A 17,871-nucleotide genomic window follows, 5' to 3' on the forward strand; every position below is an offset into this window, starting at 1 on the left:
TTTGTTTTTTTCTTCTTTCTTCTCCCGCTGCTCCAGGGCCGCTTTTTTCGCCATTTCGCTGCGGGTCCGATCCATGCAGGTCTGTAGGGGACTTTCTCCTTCCTTCCCCACGGGTTTTTTTTTTTTTTTAAAGTGCCGTTGGGGCTCCGTTAGCGGGCCCAAAAGTCCGTTTTCGCGGGAGCTGCCGAATGGCGCGGCTTAGCTCCGCATCGCCGCAACCCGGACAAATTGCAGAAACACTGACCATAATTTACCAATCTTCCTTAGATCCAGAAGTTCTCCAGAGGACTGGAGAATTGCAAATGTTACATCCTTGTTCAACAAAGGTGCAAAGTTAGTCCAGTCGTTAAGATCAGCAGTGGCTTTTAGAAACAATAACTCAGGAGAAAATTGATAATTTGTACAAAATTAATAATTTGGACAACTGCAAGTTAATTAAGGAAAGCCAGCATGGATTTGTTATGGGCAAACTGTGTTCACTAACTTGAGTTTTTAAATAAAGTAACAGAGTGTTAATAAGGGCAATGTTGTTCATGTAGTGTACATACGCTTCCAAAGGCATTTGATAAGGTGCCACACAACAGACATGTGGACAAAGTTAGAGCTCATGGAATAAAAGGGGCATTAGCAACATGGATATGAAATTGGCAGATTGCCAGGGAACAGTAGCTAGTTTTTAATCAGACTGGAGGAGTATTGCTGAAAAAAAAAGACATGCCATTGAAGCTTTTTGTCTTGCACTCATCAGGCCAAATTCACAAGAATACCAATTGTAACAGGACAACAATTTATACTTCAGTATCTGTCCTAATGAGTGCCAAACAAAAAGCTTCAACAGCATCACTTTTTAAAATCAATATTTAAGTTCTGTACTACCAAATTACTATTTGTTTACAGTAGGGTTCCCCAGGTATCAGTGTCAGGACCCTTGCTCTTCCCGATTTATAATGACCTAGGTCATGTGTACAGCGCACAATTCCAAAATTTGCGGATGAAATGAAACTTGGGAGTGTTGTGAACTGAGGAGGATCGTGTACAGCTTCAAAAGGACAGACTGGTTGATGCAATGGACAGACTAAGAGCAGGTGAAATTTAATGCAGAGAAACGTGAAGAGATCCATTTGGTAGGAGGAATGCTGAGAGACAATCTAAAACTAAAGGTGCCATTCTAACAGGAGCAGAAGACCTAGGTGTGTCTATGCATGTGCGTGTACAAATTATTTAAGTTGGCAGGAGAGCTCGAGAGTGGTTAATAAAGCTTACAGTAGCCTGGACTTTTATCAATAGGGGAATGCTGTAACAAGGATGCTTTGTTAAACCCGCATAAAACACTGTTCGGTTTCAACTGGAGTACTGCATCTGGTTCTCCACACTTGAAGGATGTAAAGGCATTAGAAAAGGTGCAGGAAAGATTTACGAGAAAGATTCCAGGGATGAGGAACTTCAGTCTCATGAAAAGATTGGAGAAGCTAGGACTTTTTCCTCAGAGAGAAGGTTAAGAGGAGATTTAATAGAGATATTCCAAATCATAAGGGGGCTGGACAACGCAGATTGGGAGAAACTGCTCCCATTGGTGAAAGGATGGAGAACCAGACGGTGCAGATTGACGGCAATTGGCAAAAGCAGCAATGGAGACACAAGGAAAAGCTTCTTCATGCAGCGAGTGGTTAGAATCTAAATGAACGGAGTGTATTGGAGGCAGAGTCAATTGAGGCTTTCAAAAGGAAATTGGATAATTATCTGAAAATAAAAGTTTTGCAGGACCATAGGGAAAAGGCAGGGGCGTGAAACCAGGTGCATTACTACTTCAGAGGGCCAGCAGACACGATGGGCCGAACGGCTTTCTTCTTTGCTGCTACCATTCGATGATTCCAGGAATGAGGAGCCAACAAATCTTAACCCAAGAACCCCTTTGACCATCCCTTCTCGCATCAGCACCAATAGAGGAAAGTCTAATTGCTGGATGAGAGTTTAAAGTTACAGGAGACAAACTCACCTCGAGTAAGTTAGCAGAAAAAATGTTGGAAATACTCAGCAGGTTCAGGCAGCATCTGTGGAGTTAAACAGCGTTAACATTGACCGTTCACCAGAACCTCGAATGATGCTTACTCATGCTTCAAATCAATTACATTTTTCATTGCAACATTCTCAGTTTTAAGGGTTGCAGATGTTTAAAAACATGCTCAATGGATGTGGGTAACGCTGTTTAAGGCTGTTAAGTGTTGCTGATTCCTGGTGGGTTCTGAGGGTGATTGGTCCAAGAGGATGGTGATCTGCTCCTTGAATCACAGCAATCTTGGGGGTGACAGATCCTTCTCTGGGCTTTTTGGTGATGGTGGTCAAGATCCAACAGAAGCAAGATTTTTGGATTGAAAAGACAACTGCTTCCGAATGAGAAATTGGAGATTTGTAACAGTCGAAGCCTCCAGTCAGTGTGCTTGAACCAGACACTTGATGTCTTCCATTAAAAAAAATAAGTACCTTGGTTTTACTGAATGATGTAAAATTATTGCTGTTTCATTCACAACAAAGGTCTTGTAAATTATCATTTTCCCAATGAACGGTTGCAAGAGCCAACCAGTATTTTGATGTGTTGAGGAGAACCAGTCTCAGTTATCTGCGTTCAGTGACCTGTAGTCAGATTTATGTTGGTACAAACAATAATGCTGCACAATGAAGATGATATCAAACATAATCGAGAACAATCCAAGGCCAAATTTTGTCGGGTCTCCAAAAATCAGCAACCATTCATCTGCAATGAAAATTAAACATTTGTTCAGAAGCAGGTCCAATTTCAAACAAGAAGCAATGTTAAAGTGTAGATCTGGGCCAGCCTACATTTCACATCTAGACCCAAAGAAACAGCCCTGGTAGCAAGAAATAGAGCTGTGCTACCTATTATCCTATTGACCAACTGACGAACTGCAGAGGCAGCTTGTAAACCTTCTCTGCATTCTTTCCAAAGCCTCTATCCTTTTTAAATAACCACTAGAACTTCACAGTGCTACAAGTCTGTTCTAATCAAGATGTGCAGTAGGTTTACCACAACTTCCCTACTTTTCAATTCTATCCTCTAAAAATAAAGCTGATTAACATAGAATTTACAGTGCAGAAGGAGGCCATTCGGCCCATCGAGACTGCACCAGCTCTTGGAAAGAGCACCCAAGGTCAACACCTCCACCCGATCCCCATAACCCAGTAACCCCACCCAACACTAAGGGCACTTTTGGACACTAAGGGCAATTTACCATGGCCAATCCACCTAACCTGCGCGTCTTTGGACTGTGGGAGGAAACCGGGGCACCCGGAGGAAACCCACGCACACACGGGGAGGATGTGCAGACTCCGCACAGACAGTGACCCAAGCCAGAATCGAACTTGGGACCCTGGAGCTGTGAAGCAATTGTGCTATCCACAATGCTACCATGCTGCCCCAATATTTTTTTTTATTTTTTATAAAACATCTCTAGTCCTAGAGGAGTGGCCCTTCTACATCATCCATGGAAATGCAGAATTCTGGAACTGATTCTAAGTTTAAAAAGTCTTACGTTTGCAAAGCATAATACAGAGTGTTTTTAATTGAAGATCTTAAAGCACCCAGCTTCCTCCAGTCATGTAATGCTCATTCTTCACATCCACTCAGCATTCAGCAAGCTTGTGTAGCTGCATGTTTCCTAATATTCATTATCAGTCGCTTGCTGTACTCCTTATGGTCCACTGGTTTCACATCCATCATTGTCGCTTTGATGCGAGATTCATCGTTGTACGTTTCGAGTTTGACACGAACCCTGCAGGTATGTGACCGGAAGTTCGCATTCTGGAAAATTTCCTGAAAGGCTTTTTCATTTGAGTCCTTCAGCTCTCCAAGATAAGTAGCATTCTGACCAAGAATTGCTTGCTTTACTTTTTTATTGCCTTGTTAACCTGTGGCACAACTTCTAATGATTAGTGTACTTGTACTCTGAGATCCCTTTGTTCATCTGACCACCCTAATCTTTTACTAAAATGTACTACCTCACGTTTATGTTGAACTTAATTCACCAATTATTTTCTGGAATCTATTATTAAGTCTTAAAATGTGCTTAAACAGGGCAACCAAATAGCATCAATGTGGTTTTACATGTCCTGCTCCGATTTCTTATATTCTTTAATTTTTTATGTTATAGACACTCATTAGCTTTTAGTGATTTCTGCACTTGGACCCCTAATCTTTCTACTTTTCTACAATTCCCAGCTGTACACCATTTAGGACACAATATTGGTATAGTGGGCGGCCGATGGTGGTGAGTAGCTTTCCCGATTATTGCATCCAACTTAGGGTAGCTGCTTTGGAAGCACACATTGCACAGCAGCATTCAGGTGTCAGTTTTTATTTATTCATTCATGGGATGAGGGCATCACTAGCTAGGTCAGCATTTGCTGCGCACCCCTAATTGCCCTTGAGAGTGGCTTGCTGAGCCATTTCGGGGGCAGTTAAGAGTGTAGCCATCTGGGATGGCCATTTACAACTAGGGACAGAGAAACTCGCAAAGCCTAGCGGGTAAAATGGACAAAGCAAGATTCAGGCAGGCTCAGAGTCTGAAATGTGTATTTGCAAGCAAGAAGTCCAGACGGTATCGAAACTCCGACCAATTAGCATTTTGTTGGGCCGATTAGCATTTGATGGCCCATCTTCACCAGAACAAAGGACTGGTACTCGAGCGACCGGTACAGACAGAGACATTTCGGTGCCACTCCCTGTTCAGGGGAAGCATCAACAATGGGGTCAGTGACAGCTTGGGACATGCCCAACCATCCAGGCACCCGTCCCTTTATTGGTTAGAAATCAAACACAGTGATCGGGGATCACCCAATTAGTGGGGTCCAAACTGAAGGACCGCACAAAAGTGCGCGAAAACCCCCAAGTATAAGAAGAGAGTCCACCATGTGTTCGGTCTCTCTTGGACCTGGCACCCCGGCTACAACCATTTCCAAGTGCAGCACCACCAGAAGCAAGTCCAAGTTCAACGCTCGCTAACAGACGGATGAGCCTAGCTGAGCAGCAGTTACTTCTACAACTCGATAGATCCAGAAGCGAACAACGACCACTGTTCCTCTGACATAAGTCAAGTACAGGTTGTCATAGTCGATAGGTGTAGTTTAACTAGTAGTGTTTATGTTGCATGACTAATTGTGTGTGTAAATAAAGTACCCTTGACCTTGAACTAACTAACTGGTGTTTGGCTCTTTGATTGATAGCCGGTTGAACCTTGTGGTGGTATCATTTGATACCTGGTGACTCTGAGCATTAGAATATAAATACCAAAAGAAAGGAGGGCAAACCCACTGATTGCCGTAGTTAGAACAGAGCCACAGAAAAGGGAACAGGTATCGTTGACATCTGACGGGACTCGATCCAGAAGTGACCGTGTCACTCCGAGAGAACCCACAAAAGCGTTTGAATGAGAATCCAAATTGGCAAAGTAAAAGAAACCACAAGCGAAACCAGTATCAATCAAACCTCCAGAATTCGGAAGTGTGTAATTTGCATGCGTACTAACAAAGGGATATAAGGTAACCTTGATAAGATTTTGTCGCGTGAAACTTTCGGGAGTTGCGTAAACCGGAAAATAGCTTGAGCCGTACCAGTGTTTGCACCACCGCTTTATTTCCCTTGGTCCAAATTTCCGGGGGTCAGAAGTAATTGTAGGGATGGCCATGAAGGCAATGGAATGCCTTCTGCATCCACAAGAGCCCGAGATCGCAGCGGCCAATAGATCAGAACAGTGTCCCGAATGGGAAGAAGAGCTTAGGAGATACCTAAACGGGAAAGGATGGCCCCTATGGTTGGAATTTTGCGCAAATTAGGAAACAGGTCCTGGCAGCATAGGACAGACTTGGTGGGACAGCCTGCCCGAGATCCACAAGAAAAGTTTAAGTAAGGTTCGTAAGCCGATGGCAATTGTGTCCTGCTTGGCACAACTGCGAGGCACAGAGGAGGTCGCGAGGACGCTCTGTAGACAACTTGAGGAGAAGGAGAGAAGTAGAGAGGGACATATTAGTGAAAGCGAGAGATTAAATGTGCAGCTCCGGGAGCAGCTAGCGGCGAAGGACAGGAGATGGATGATGTCAAGAGGGCACATCAATCTTGACTCTCCCACCTCAGCAGCTTCCAGATTCAGTATGATAAGGCCTACCAGGACACACAACGTACTGTAATGGTAAGAGAAGAGACAGAGAACCAGGTAGAACAATTGAGGAAACAATGCGATGATTTGAAGGCAGCCCTCCGAGCACTCCACAGTTTCACCACGGAACAGAGGCAGAGTTCGGTGGATCATGCCGTTCGGTGGATCATGCCAAGTGCAGGCAGCAAATTGCAAGATTGCAATCCCTGCTATCCATCCAGAACGGGTTCAGAGACACCTTTGGCTCACAGTTAGATCAGGAGGACAGCCCCGATTGGCAGGAACTCAGTGAAACAACCCAACGGTACGCAAGTGAGACAGAGAATCAGAATAGAGTCCCCCAGTCCCCGAAAAGAAAAGCACCCGCACCACCGACCGCACAGGCAGCACCCAACCCAATGAACCCCATCACCACGCAGCGCAGGGTCACCATGGAAGACCAACCTGATTTTGTGTATACAACCCCATTAACCATCACCCAGTTAAGAGATGCCCGCGATAAGATTGAGACTTTCCACCCCACATCAGACCCACACTACTTTTTCGAACCAGTGAAGCAACAGACCCTCATGTACGGTTTAGATGAGCAGGAAGAGGTAAAGCTCATAGTTATGTGCCTTGGCCCGTCAGTTAGTTCAGCCCTTCCCGACCCACAAAATGTAGGAGGAGGTAGCCTCGAAGGGATGAAAACAGCTATTTTAGACGCCATTGGCTATAATAGAGGAGACCCGGAAGGAGGACTCAACCGGTGCCGACAGAAAATGGGAGAGCATCCAACAGCATTTGCTGGACCCCTCTTGATCCACTTTACCGCGGTATTCGGTGAGTTAGCCCGCGCCCGTTTATCAGCAGATGATATGGCCAAATGGACCCGTACCCTAGTATCCCATGCCACAGAAGCAGAACAGAAGGCATGTGCCAGCCACGACCCCTCAGACCCAGCACACAATGAAGTGTGGGTTCTGAATCGCTTGTCGAGAGCTTGAGAACAGTCTATACATAGGAAGATAGAGCAGGAGAGAGTAGACGCCTCAATGAATCCAGAATCACACCAAGACCCCGCTTGGGTAAATGAAGGCAGAAGCAACGCGCAGCACCCAAAAGCACAGGAGTGTTATAATTGCAGACAGAAAGGACATTACGCACGAGAATGTCAAGCCCCCCCCCCCCCCCCCCGAAGCAGCAAAGGAATCAGCATCCAAATGCCCCCCCCCCCCCAGAAACAATGCCAGACCCATCCAGTGTAGCGCCCGACCAGATAATTTGGCCATAAACGGCACCGATTGACGGTGTTCGGGCTCCCCGACCTAGGTCTGCGATATCCTTTGGGATAAGTCCGGCAAACCGGTAGTTGCAGGCACAGTCCGGGGACACCCCGTAGAGTTCCTTTGGGACACAGGAGGGTCCCGAACCACGTTAAACTCCTCCACCATGTACCAGAGAGAGATATGGTCCACTACGGACACCATTACCCTTAGTGGCTTTACAGGTCACCTCCAACAGGGACACATCACAGCCCCTGTGGATGTACAGATTGGCACTATTAAAACAAAACACTCGGTCATTTTTGCAGATTTACCCCAGGAAGAACACATCCTGGGCATAGAGTTCATGAGTACACACAACCTTTCGTTTGACCCAGTTAATAGATGTATATGGAAAATGGCTAGAGCAGCACGAGCCCCCGCCACGCTTACAGTAGGAGACGATGCACACAGGATTTGTATTTGGAGGAAGGATTCTCCAGTCTGGAGGAGCTAAGGGAGAGGGTAGAGCTGCCGACGGGTAGTGAGTTCAGGTATCTACAGGTTAGGGACTTTGCACTGGAAAGGTCTGGAAAGGAGTTCCCGAGATTTCATAGAATTTACAGTGCAGAAGGAGGCCATTCGGCCCATCGAGTCTGCACCGGCTCTTGGAAAGAGCACCCTACCCAAGGTCAACACCTCCACCCTATCCCCATAACCCAGTAACCCCACCCAACACGAAGGGCAATTTTGGACACTAAGGGCAATTTATCATGGCCAATCCACCTAAACTGCACATCTTTGGACTGTGGGAGGAAACCGGAGCACCCGGAGGAAACCCACGCAGACACGGGGAGGATGTGCAGACTCCGCACAGACAGTGACCCAAGCTGGAATCGAACCTGGGACCCTGGAGCTGTGAAGCAATTGTGCTATCCACAATGCTACCGTGCTGCCCATGATTGCCGGGATACACCCTGCTGGAGCGACTGCTGCTCCCGGATGTGGCAGGGGAGGAAAGAATTGGGGATATATATATGGTTGGGGGAGCAGGGAGGCGAGCGGGTGGTGAAGATCAAGGAGAAATGGGAAGTGGAGGTGGGAATGGAGATCAATTGGGGAGTATGGAGTGAGGCACTGCGAAGGGTAAACGGGACCTCCTCTTGTGCAAGGATGAGCTTGATACAGTTTACGGTGGTGCACAGGTTGCATATGACTCGGGCGAGAATGAGTGGGTTCTTTCAGGGGGTAGCAGATGAGTGAGAGAGGTGTGGGCGGGGGCCAGCGAATCATGTGCATATGTTTTGGGGTTGTGAAAAATTGGAAACATTCTGGGCGAGTGTTCGCGGTTTTAGCCAGGATAGTGGAGGAGGAGGTGGACCCGGACACTTTGGTGGCGATATTTGGGGTTTCAGAGACTCCGGAGCTCATGGAGAGGAGGAAGGTCGATGTCGTGGTCTTCGCCTCTCTGATTGCACGGCGACGAATTTTGCTGGATGGCGGTCGGCATTGCCACCGGGGGTAGCAGCATGGTTGGGTGACCTGTACGACTTCCTGCGATTAGAGGAGATAAAGTATGGGGTTAAGGGGTTCAGCAGCGGATTTTGTGAAAAGGTGGGGGGTGTTTGTGACCGTGTTTGAGGAGCTGTTTGGGGGGGGGGGGGGGGGGGGGGGGAAGAGGAGGACACGGTTTTGATAAGACCAAATAAGGAGAAACCTTTACCGGTGGTAGACAGGAGACAGATTTAAAGTAACTATCAAAAGAACTAGAGGGGAGATAACATTTTAACTCAGTGGGCTGTTATTTTCTGGAATGCACTGCCTGAAATGGCGGTGGAATTAGATTCAATCTAATATTCAAAAAGGAATTGGATAAATACTTGCAAGGAGAAATATCAGGGTAATGGGGAAGAGCCTGGACTAATTAGATAGCTAGTAACCAGAAGAGGCTCTTTGGGATTTTGGTCAATGTTTCAGTGTAGAATGGGGATGGTAACACAAGCAGCCAGTATCTTATCCCAACACTCACACACCGCACAACCATTTATAAATTCAACCATTCCAGAGTGAAGATTTCACTTCAGGTCAGCGATTACCATTGTTATACGACTGGAGGAACATCTGTACAATGCTGAGACTCCCTCCAGTGAAATCCAGTAGCACATTGCCAATGGACCAGCCAACGGTGCTCTTCCTTCGATAATTCATATAGACCTGGAGAGAGAGCCGGTGAAACATTGTTATAATCAGCAGTTAACAGCATCACTAGCACGTACAAAAACAAATAAAAACACTTTGTAGGTGGATGTGCTGGAGTTGAATCATTTCCTGACTGGCACAGAAATCAAACTATATTGAGGTTGAATGACTTTACATATAAAGTTTTACCCATGTGATGTACGAGGCAAGTTTTTTACGCAGAGGGTAGTGGGTGCCTGGAACTCGCTACCGGAGGAGGTGGTGGAAGCAGGGACGATAGTGACATTTAAGGGGCATCTTGACAAATACATGAATAGGATGGGAATAGAGGGATACAGACCCAGGAAGTGTAGAAGATTGTAGTTTAGTCGGGCAGCATGGTCGGCACGGGCTTGGAGGACCGAAGGGCCTGTTCCTGTGCTGTACATTTCTTTGTTCTTTGTTTGATCCCCTGGATTGGTTTCCATCATCTGTGGGGATCAGAGGGGGAGTTTTCCAGAGTATTTTTTCAAGACGTAACCCTGGGCCTGTCTCTCGCATGGGATTACATGGAGGGACGGGGAAGGGTTGTCCAGTTATGATGTGGGACAGGCCTGCTGGACCTTTTCAGATTTGCATGGTATTAACGCCCCAAATGATCTCAACCGTCTTCCTCAGCCCAAAGTTCAAAGCCAGCAAAGTCACCGGGCTTAGAGATGCTGATATCAGCACCCTGCCCATTTGTAAAGGATGGTGAATCCAGTTTTTACTGAACAGGAATCCTTTCAACTATTCACCTTCCAGTGAGCAGTGTCAGGGTCAAATTCCTCAGCATTTGCATACTGCTGTACATCCAAAGCCTTGGAAAAGTTAAGATGGGAACACAACCCTGTGGGACTGCAGGATTCCCCACACCTGGAATCATAAAAGTCTCCTCCCCTTCAGCTTACGTGTTTGGTGCTCGACAAACCATTTCCTACCATCCCTCACCCCCAACCTCGTGCTATACCCTACACTGTGCAGACCACCCTCTGCATGGTGTTTGTAGGCCCTTCACCCACCACCTACCTGTGGGATGTATTTGATGAGTGTGATGACAAGTTTGATGTAGGAGAAATAGTAGAGATACTGCAGCCACGTAATTTTGTCAGCTACAGTCACAAACAAGGTGATAAGAGCGAAAAGCCAGGCAGCCACCAACAGTCCAATCGTAATCTTTGACACTTTCTGCTCCCCTCTCTGTGAGACGAAAGTACAGGAGAATCAAGATGGAGCAATACCATATCCAAAGATTTTGAACAAAACAGCTTGCAAATGTCAAAAGCAAATAAGTTGCAAGAACCAGGTCCCGAGTGTAGCAGAATGCCACGCCACTGCAATTGGGAACAAATATTTGTAACAGTCGGGTCATTTATTTCAAACTGCAGTGACCTGTAGTCATAGGCCCCATCAGTGAATTCTTACAAAAATAAAGGCACATTGTATCAAAGAAAGTGAAGCAGCCTTGACAGAAAAGATGCCGAGGGAACAAAACTAATGGTGTTTGTGGGAGGCGTGATCTATCCCAGATCGCTACTGGGATATCTTAATGTCCATTGACATAAATGGTCTGGAGGCAGAGGAATGATACAACGTTTTCGGATATTAAATCAAGCAATATGACAAAGTGTAAGGAAAAATGCAAGAAAATGCGGGAGTGCACTTGCCAATTAATAGACTGGGTTGATTGATGGCAACTGCAGTTTAGAGAAATATGAAGCAATACATCGAGAAAAGGAGTAAATAAATAATATGAGTGGCACAGTAGTACAGTGGTTAGCACTATTGCTTCACAGCACCAGGGACGTGTTTGATTCCCGGCTTGGGTAACTGTCTGTGCCGAGTCTGCACATTCTACTTGTGTCTGCGTGGGTTTCCTCTGGGTGCTCCGGTTTTCTCCCGCAAGTACCGAAAGACATGCTCGTTCGGTGAATTGGGCATTCTGAATTTTCCCTCAGTGTACCTGAACAGGCCCCGGAGCATGGCGACTGGGGGATTTTCACAGTAACTTCATTGCAGTGAAGCCTACTTGTGACAATAATAAAGATTATGAAATTGCTGCAGCAAATGGAGGGCCAGAGAGCTGCACATGGATTTAAAAAGTCAAAAATGGGATTCTGTATTTTATACATGAGGACGTGGAATATAAAACAAGGAAGAGATGCTGAGGTTGTACAGACATAGGTTAAGGTTCTGTGTTATGTACAGTTTTGGAAGAAGGATAGTGAAGATTCACTCAAATTTTAGCTGCCCTCCAAGACAGCGGGGATCAGGGCAGTGTCTAGTAAATGATTTCAAAGTACTGAAAGGTTTTAAGAATTGATACCAAGGAGGAAAAGATTCAGCATTTACACAAGAAATTAGAAGTAACATTTTCCAGTGCTGTTAGAATGGAAAAATCTTTGTACCACAAAAGGCTACTGAGTGAGAGACTTACTTTGGAAGGGAAATGTGAGCAGGTACAGGAAAAGGACAGGAGAATGGGAATTGTGCACCAGCTGCTGGTTTCATTCATGCTAGAAATTCTGAAACCAAAGTGTAACAAACCTCGCTGGAGCGGGACTGACCTCATACAAACAACACTGGCAGATTGTAAACATGGTTAGCAGGACTGCATGGAGACTGAAGAAAACGTCACTGCCTTGCACTGGGTTCACCCCATCTGGGTTATCCTTCAGGAACTGTTCCTGAAAAAGCAGGTGACAGATTTAGCACACGCATGACAATCAAATCAACAGTATAACTTATAATTCCATCAGAACTCTCAAGATCAAGTACAAATCCACTACACGGAACCCACGAACTGTAAACAGTCACATGATCAGAATAAATCTCTTCCAAATGATGCTCACCTCACAACTGGTTTGACTTTACTTCCATTTCCAGGTCACTGCCTCAACCTGCCTACTCAGTTTATGGTCAAATCTACATATCTATACAGAAGAGTGGATGGGGGGGGGGGGGCATTCACATAAACCACCCACACATAGGGAGGGTTCTCAGGTAGAAGGTGCTGTCCTTCAGATAAGACATTAAACCCTGTCTGCTCTCTTAGATGTGCAAGTTCCCAAGCTCTTCCGATAGCCTGGCCAATATTCATCCTTTAATCACCATCAAGAAAACAGACTAGCTGGTACTTGTCTCATTGTTTCTTATGGAAATCCTGCTGCTCGCAAAGCAGCTGCCATAATGTCTTAATTCAATGACTACAGTTCAAAGGTTAATTAGCTGTAAAATGCATTGAGGCTCCTGAATTCAGCAAGGCCACCTCCAATATCATCTTCCATTTAATCTCCAATTGTGCATATCCTTAAGCTTCTACAGAGAGGGCTATGAAACCTGACACTTGCTGTTTTCCAGGATTATGAAGGCAGAAGTTGGTGTTTGCCTAAATGTGGAGGCCTTGTTCCATGAATCGGACTTCAGAATTAGGGATGCTGACAGGGCGAAGAGGTGAGAAATTTGAAAACTCTGGTCTCTGGTTGGAGGTGCAATTCCGGTGCATTCAGCTATGAGTTCATAGAAATCTGGAGCGAGAATGCAGAATTGTGACAAAACATCACTGCTTCTCCAAATGTCATACAAGGTTTAGTCTGGATGGACCAAGTCTCGCCGATGAGCTAAGAGTTTGCAGTAGCTGGAGAGGCATGTGGACCTGTAGAGGCTCGCTGGTATGCAGTTTAATATACTGGGAGCAGTGTGGAGGCAGTGGAGCGTTTTGTAAGGAATCAGTGAAATCCTTATCTGCACAAATAGTGGAGAAAAAGTGACATCAAAACATTTGATTTAAGTCTTAAAAAGAGGGCTGCAAAAAACAATGATTTTAAACATTATGCCTGGAAAATGGCTTATTGGATTGTCACGATTTATGAGTAGAAAACAACAACCCAATTTGCATGTTGAGGCGGAATAAACAGGGAAGAACAAAAACATTTCTGGCAAAGTGTTGACTGGGATAAAAAATAAAGAAAACATTGCTGAAAACGCATTGGCTTACCCATGATTTGAATGGAAAAGCCGATGAAGGGAAGCATGGGTACAAGGGTATACAAGTGTGGATTGGGCTAGGGTTTAGAAAACTCCAAAGTATATCATGGAGTTCACCTGACCTACAACTGTTTATTGAATTTGGCTAGAATGAGCAAAAGAGCCTGCCTTTCAGGTGTTATTCGTTAGAGTTCTTAGATGCTTTTAATCAAAAAACAAGCTTATTCTAAGAACTTAGTTCACATTTGTATAAACACGCACAGCAAGAATTTGTATCAACTACAACATAAAGACCCCACACAGCTACGTAATCTATGTATAACCCTTAATGAATTGCCCCCCCTTAACTGTTCCAATTCAACAACAAAATCCAAGCAAAACCAGAAACCCCTTTTCAAAGGCGTGGCCCAGCACAGGGCATCTCACGGTCTTTAGAATTGTTATTGATACTCTGATCACCTTTTCAAAAAGCTAGTTTGAATTCCTTCCAGAAAGCAATTATCTCTTTTAAGTTACCAAGCAGTCTGGAAGCAACTTTTAAAATGAGGATAGTGAGTCAGGCCAAAGAAAACTTCTGTTCTCTGTCCGAATCACAGCAGCCAAATGTGAAAGCGAAACCAAAAAAAAAAACCTCCCACACCACAGCCCAGCTCCACCCACACAATGACATCACTGAAGCCATGTGATAAGACAAAAACCTTTCTTAAAGGAACACTCGCATAACAACATGCAACATGGTGAAGGACTTGAGTCATGTCTCAGGAGACTGGGGAAGCTGGAAATTGGTTCCTCGCAGCAGGAAAGGTTAGGATATTTAATAGATGTGTTTATAAGTGTGAAGGTTTTGAAGGAGTAAATGAGATACCTGAGAGAGTGGGTAAATCACCAGAGAACACAGGTTTAAGGTGACAGGCCAAAGAGCTTGGGGAAGATGGATGTTCTCTTTAAACAGTGTTATGATGATTTGGAATGCAATATTGGAAGAGTGACAAAATACCACTTTTGGGCTATAGGCTTATCAGGGCCAGAGAATATGTTGAATTTCTCCAGTACTATTTTTAAAATTAGTACGAATATCAACATGTTCTTTACTTTCACCAGGCACTTGGTTCCCCACTGCTTCCATAATTTTTCTTTTGCTTTCTACTGTGAAGACAGATGTACAAAGTATTTACAAAAGCTCCAGCACACAGGCCACTCGGCCCATTCTGTCTATGCCAACCCAAGGAAACTCAGCTACCCTTTCTTTTTTTTAAATAAATTTAGTGTACCCAATTCATTTTTTCCAATTAAGGGGCAAGTTAGCGTGGCCAATTCACCTACCCTGCACTCTTTGGGTTGTGGGGACGAAACCCAGGCAAACACGAGGAGAATGTGCAAACCCCACACGGATAGTGACCCAGAGCCGGGATCGAATCGGAACCTCGGCTCCAGTGAGGCAGCAGTGCTAACCACTGCACCACCGTGCTGCCCCGGCTTCCCTTTCTAATCCCACCTTCCTGCACCCAGTCCATAGCCTGTAGCATACAGCACTTAAGGTACAGATCTTAGGTCTCATATTATACAGTGGGCGATTGTCATCTATTTACGTACATTGCGGTTCTTTCTCCTTCGCCTCACCACCTTTGTTGATTGGCCCGGCCCCTCTCCTGCCACCCCCCTCCCCACATCCTGTTTTTGGTGGGGGTTTTTTTTTTGGGGGGGGGGGGTTTGTTCCTTGTGGCCTTTGCTCTAGGCTCCCTATTATCCATTTCAGCCATTCTCCAGCCACACTCTCCCTGGCCTCTCCCCTACCCAGTCTGTTCCCTGCAGTCTCGTTGGCTCCCGTGTGCACCCCACACCCGCTCTAATGGCTGTTGGCCTCGAATAGGTCCTGGAACAAGTTGGTGATTGGCCTCCATGCTTTGTGGATGTCCTCCTCTGACCCTCGGATAGCGAATTTGATCTTCCTCCAAGTGGAGAAATTTCAACAGGTCCACCAGCCAGTCTGCAGCTGTGGGTGGTGCTGCTGACGGCCAGCCGAGGATGATTCTTCAATGGGCGATTAGGGAAGCAAAGGCAATGGCGTCGCCCCCTCCACATAAACAGTTCTGGTTGGTCCGATACACCGAAGACTGCCACTCGCTGGTATGGCTCCACCCTCTCCCCCCCGCACCAACCTTGGACACTACCTCGAAGCAGGCTGTCCAAACACCTGTAAGTCTGGGGCACGTGGATGTGGTTGGCTGGGCCCTCCTTGGCCACCGTTCACATTTGTCCTCCACTCCAGGAAGAACATTAGGGTTCTTGTTATGTACGCTCTGTGCACCACTTTTAATTGCATGAGGCTTAGCCTTGGCAAGTGGAGGTGAGTTGGCCCTGTACAGTGCTCTCCTCCAGAGTCCCCACCCTATTTCCATCCCTAGCTCTTCCTGCCATTTTCCCCAGTGTTTCGTCCAGTGGGGAGCGTCCCTTTCTAGTAGTCGTTCGTACAGATCCCCGCAGTTCCACCCTCCCAGATTACCTGCGTCGAGCAGTGTCTCTCTCGGGGTTCGTGGGTATGCTGTCGTCTCCTTGCGGAGAAAGTTCTTAACCTTGTAGGTGTCAGGGTTTGTTTCCTTTCGGTAGCAGAAGTCTGTCAGTTCCTCTCAGGTCGCTAGTCAGTCCTATGTGTAAAAGTCCCTAACAGTCAGTGCCGCCCCCCCCCCCCCCCCCCCCCCCCCCCCGCCCAGCAGTCTTATGTTCGCTGTCTACTCTATGGGCAGCACGGTAAGCATGGTGGTTAGCACAATTGCTTCACAGCTCCAGGGTCCCAGGTTCGATTCCCGCTTGGTTCACTGTCTGAGTGGATTCTGCACGTTCTCCCAGTGTGTGCGTGGGTTTCCTCCGGGTGCTCCGGTTTCCTCCCACAGTCCAAAGATGTGCAAGTTAGGTGGATTGGCCATGCTAAATTGCCCTTAGTGTTAAAAATTGCCCTTAGTGTTGGGTGGGGTTACTGGGTTATGAGGATAGGGTGGAGGTGTGGGCTTGGGTAGGGTGCTCTTTCAAAGAGCCGGTGCAGACTCGATGGGCCGAATTGGCATCCTTCTGCACTGTAAATTCTATGAAATCTACTCTTAACAAAGCCCATCTGGTCCTCTGCGACCACCTGGGGTTCCTTTGTCCTGGGCCACCAAACATCGCCGCCAACTGTGTGTACATCACGTGGGTGAGCCCCTGCACTCTTGGGGTTTTCCTTTGTTCATGGGCCCTCCAAAGTGACTACTTGTGGTGCTATCCTGTTCCACGTTTCTAAGAGTGACCTGCTGAAGCCAGTCTAGACCCCTTACCCCACCCCCATCATTTGTTCCCCCTGCGATTGGTTTACCTCCTCTTGCTGCTAACCCCTGCCACCCCCCCTCCGTTTACCCCTCTGCTTCCCCCCTTGGTGTTGTGCACCCCATCCCCCACCAGACGCTCTCTCCCTGGTGGGTGACGCACCCACCCACCCCCATACCTCCTGGAGCTAGCTTTCCCGCTAGTATGATGGCCCCCTCTCCTGGGGTCAGTCTGACCCCCTCCTACCGCCGCTCTGTTGATGTTCCTCCCTCTATCTCCTCCTCACCCTCTCTGCGCTCTGCTGCACTTGCCCGCTCCTTTCTAGAACTGGTTTCCCTGTTCATAATGAGGCGAAGCAGTCCCGTGCAAAATTGCCCACTTGTTCTTCTCTGCCTCCTCTATGCCTTTGCTGTTTCCCTTGCTGTCTGTCTAGACCGTTTCTTTGGGCGAGCCAGGGAGCCTGAGACTGAAATCTTCTGCAGGGGCAGTGAAGTAATGTTCCTTGCCCGATGTGTTACCCAGAGCCTGGCTGGATACAGCATCCCAAATTTAATGTTGTTCCTGTACAGGCCGATTGTGCACTGGTTAAATTCAATCCTGCGCTTTGCCAGGTCTACCTAATGTCCTGGTAGACTGATTTTGTGTGGCCTCCCAGCTGCAAGCCTTCTCTGTCTGGCCAGCGAAGGATCCTTTCCCGGTCCTCATTTCTGTGCAACTTGGCATGACCGCTCTCAGCTGCTCCCCGGCCTTGGGCTTTGGTCGGAGCCCTGTTGATCTCTTGGGGAAGCTGTCTCTCCCCACTAGGTTACCTAGCATTTGGGCCACGTGGTTGGTAGGGTCCCTGCCCTCGAATCCTTCTGGCAGGCCCACTATTCTGATGCTCTGTTGCTCGACCTAATTTCTTGGCCCTCCACTTTCCTTTTCAGTCTCCCTAGGGTCGCACTAATCTCTTGATTTCA

At 46.8% G+C, this 17,871-nt stretch overlaps 1 protein-coding gene across 1 annotated transcript in view; it reads right to left on the reverse strand.

Moving 5' to 3' along the window:
- Positions 1–455: 455 nt before the first annotated feature.
- The window catches only part of LOC140395306 (cystinosin-like), a 71,136-nt gene continuing 53,720 nt past the window's right edge, over positions 456–17,871 (reverse strand). The window contains exons 10-11 of the mRNA XM_072482907.1: positions 9,508–9,625; positions 456–2,752 (exon numbers count right to left, since the gene is read on the reverse strand). Of these exons, the coding sequence (XP_072339008.1) occupies positions 2,610–2,752; positions 9,508–9,625 (261 nt within the window). The 3' untranslated portion in view covers positions 456–2,609. The remainder of the gene's footprint in view (positions 2,753–9,507; positions 9,626–17,871) is intronic.

Source organism: Scyliorhinus torazame, chromosome 18 (genome assembly GCF_047496885.1).
Source record: "Scyliorhinus torazame isolate Kashiwa2021f chromosome 18, sScyTor2.1, whole genome shotgun sequence".
Taxonomy (NCBI): Eukaryota; Metazoa; Chordata; class Chondrichthyes; order Carcharhiniformes; family Scyliorhinidae; genus Scyliorhinus; species Scyliorhinus torazame.